Here is a 2,337-nt window from a genome sequence, read left to right as displayed (position 1 = left end):
CAAACTACTCTCACACACCCCCTGGGGAAAAACCAGGGAAAAACAAAAAGAAACCCCAGACTTCCACAACAAAAAGAAATTTAAATTCCTGACGTGTAAATTTGAATCTGAAATCGACGTAAAAACTTGATTTTCGACGGGAGATGACGGAGCGCGGAGGCTCAGAAAGTCCTGAAGAAGAAGTTCTGCTGTTAGAAAGGCGGACGCTGCCCTCTGCTGGGCGCAGGCGGAACTGCAACATCCGCAGAAGACCGGAAAAAGCTGCAAACTAAGGGATAAAAATCACATTTGAGCTCTTAATTTTAGGACTAAATGCTTTATTTAGAAAAATAGAGTTTATAKGGAGGATAATTTATTATAAAGCAGCTGTGTGTGTATTGATCAGTCAAAGAAATCCTCCCTGAATGACTGTTTTCTTCCTCTACTGTCATTTAAAAGCACCACATTTCTTCAGAATAATGACAAAATAACTTAAATATTTTAATCAGAATTTTCCCAGATTAGTTAAAGCATCAGTTATTTAGGTTCAACTAAACACCAGCGACTCTTATTTCCTATTTCTTTACTCCAAAGATCATTTTCTTCATGTGTTAAATAATTTAATCTGAACGTTACAGTCCAGATTAATGCAAATAATCTGTGTTCTCCAGATTAATAAAGTCTAAATTAATCTGCGTCTTGATGGTTCAAATCAAGTAAAAAAAAATACATAAATTATTTTAATTTCAATAAAATTCAGTCCAGTTTATTTCCATTTATTAAAATAAATTCAACCATAATCCAGGTGTTTTTAATTTTTAATCCAGATTAATGAAAACAACTCGATTCAGTTCCATTTATTCATAATCCAAATAAATCCAGTATAATCCAACATTATACTGATAATTATCACATGTTTTAGATCATTTATAGTCGGTTCATTCCGGTTTAACATCAACACATTTATCCAATATACACAAATAAAATTTTTATATATAATCGTCATTTACATGAAATTATTCCAGTAAAATCTAAACCAACAGATTCGACGTAAAGTTACAAATATTGACCTCAAATAAATAAATAAACACCAATTCAGTCAAAGTCACTTATAATCCAGCTGAGAGTCCAAATAATCCAGTAAATGTAACATTAATATAAAACAACCTGTTGTATTTATTCTGCAGTGCTCAGGTTCGCCACAGCGCCCTCTGCTGGCAGGAAGTGACGCGTCTCCTCTGTTTGCCTGCAGGTGGGCTCCCACAGAGAAGATGGCGGCAGCGTGGGCAGTTTACGCGGCAGCAGCGGCGGCGGCGGCCACTCCATGGGGGGTCAGGTGTCGGTTCCTCAGCTGCCGGTCCAGTCGGCGACCTCACCGGACCTCAGCCAGTCTGACCCGTACCGCGGTAAGGCCCCAAAGCCTGCTCAGCTTTTATTTTGAAACTACAGCGGTGTTTTTTTTTTTGTTTTTTTTTTAATTTCATACTTTAAAAAAATTGTAGTAAACATTTTAAACCTAGAATTTTATTTAGAAAATCTCAACTGAATGTTTTTTCTAGCTCAGCTAATCAGTTAGCATTAGCTAAAGCATTCCAACGCAGCTTTTTTTTTTTTTTAGAAGAAGCTAATGCTAAAGTGCTAGCTTCAATTCAAACGGAAGCCACGTGTAGCATTAGCAGCTAGCAGCACTTGATAAATTATAAATATCGGCCTTCATTTCTGTCGGGCACAAATAAAAATTAGCCTGGAAACGTTTTTGTGAATAAATTCGAGGAGCACTTCACTGGCTGAGCGTTTAAAAAGCTAACGAGGAGGATGAGGAGGAGGAGGAGGAGGCCGCAGAGTGAATATTGAGCAGCAGCGACCGCAGCCAACTGGGTAATGAGGTGAGAGGAGAAGAAACGCGGGGCTCCGGCAGAGGAGCCAGGAGCCCCGCGTTTCCTCTGCGTCCCTTCATAATGCTGTGAAACAGCCGAGGCAGCGGGGAGGGGAGGGGAGGCCTCACCTCCACTTCATCACCTGTTCATGCTAAAGAGCCGGATGGTCACCAGACACCGACCCGTTGATGGTGGATGGTTACTGGAAACGATGCAGATAGGATGGCTGGCAGCAGATAGACATGACCAGACATTATCATTATTGTATATATTATTATGAGTCTGTTCTGCCTCAGACGATGGGTTAAATCAGGGGTTAAAAACGTAGGGGTCGAGGTCCCCAAGGGGGTCATGAGACGCCAAGGTGGCGGTCACAAAGTAACTTTTAGAATCATAGTGATGGTTGGATGGATGGATGGATGGATGGATGTTGGTTGGTTGGTTGGATGGATGGATGGATGGATGTTGGTTGGTTGGATGG

The 2,337-nt window shown here is 40.6% G+C and overlaps 1 protein-coding gene across 1 annotated transcript in view; it reads left to right on the top strand.

Annotated features, from left to right (window-relative positions):
- tcf4 (transcription factor 4) overlaps window positions 1-2,337 on the top strand; it is a 165,494-nt gene that overhangs the window by 155,103 nt on the left and 8,054 nt on the right. Inside the window, exon 13 of the mRNA XM_008402569.2 lies at window positions 1,232-1,385. Within this exon, the coding sequence (XP_008400791.1) occupies window positions 1,232-1,385 (154 nt within the window). The remainder of the gene's footprint in view (window positions 1-1,231; window positions 1,386-2,337) is intronic.

This window comes from Poecilia reticulata, unplaced genomic scaffold (assembly GCF_000633615.1).
Source record: "Poecilia reticulata strain Guanapo unplaced genomic scaffold, Guppy_female_1.0+MT scaffold_239, whole genome shotgun sequence".
In the NCBI taxonomy this organism is placed as follows: domain Eukaryota; kingdom Metazoa; phylum Chordata; class Actinopteri; order Cyprinodontiformes; family Poeciliidae; genus Poecilia; species Poecilia reticulata.
The sequence above is the reverse complement of the archived record's forward strand: the minus strand, read 5'-3'. Positions and strand labels throughout refer to the sequence as shown.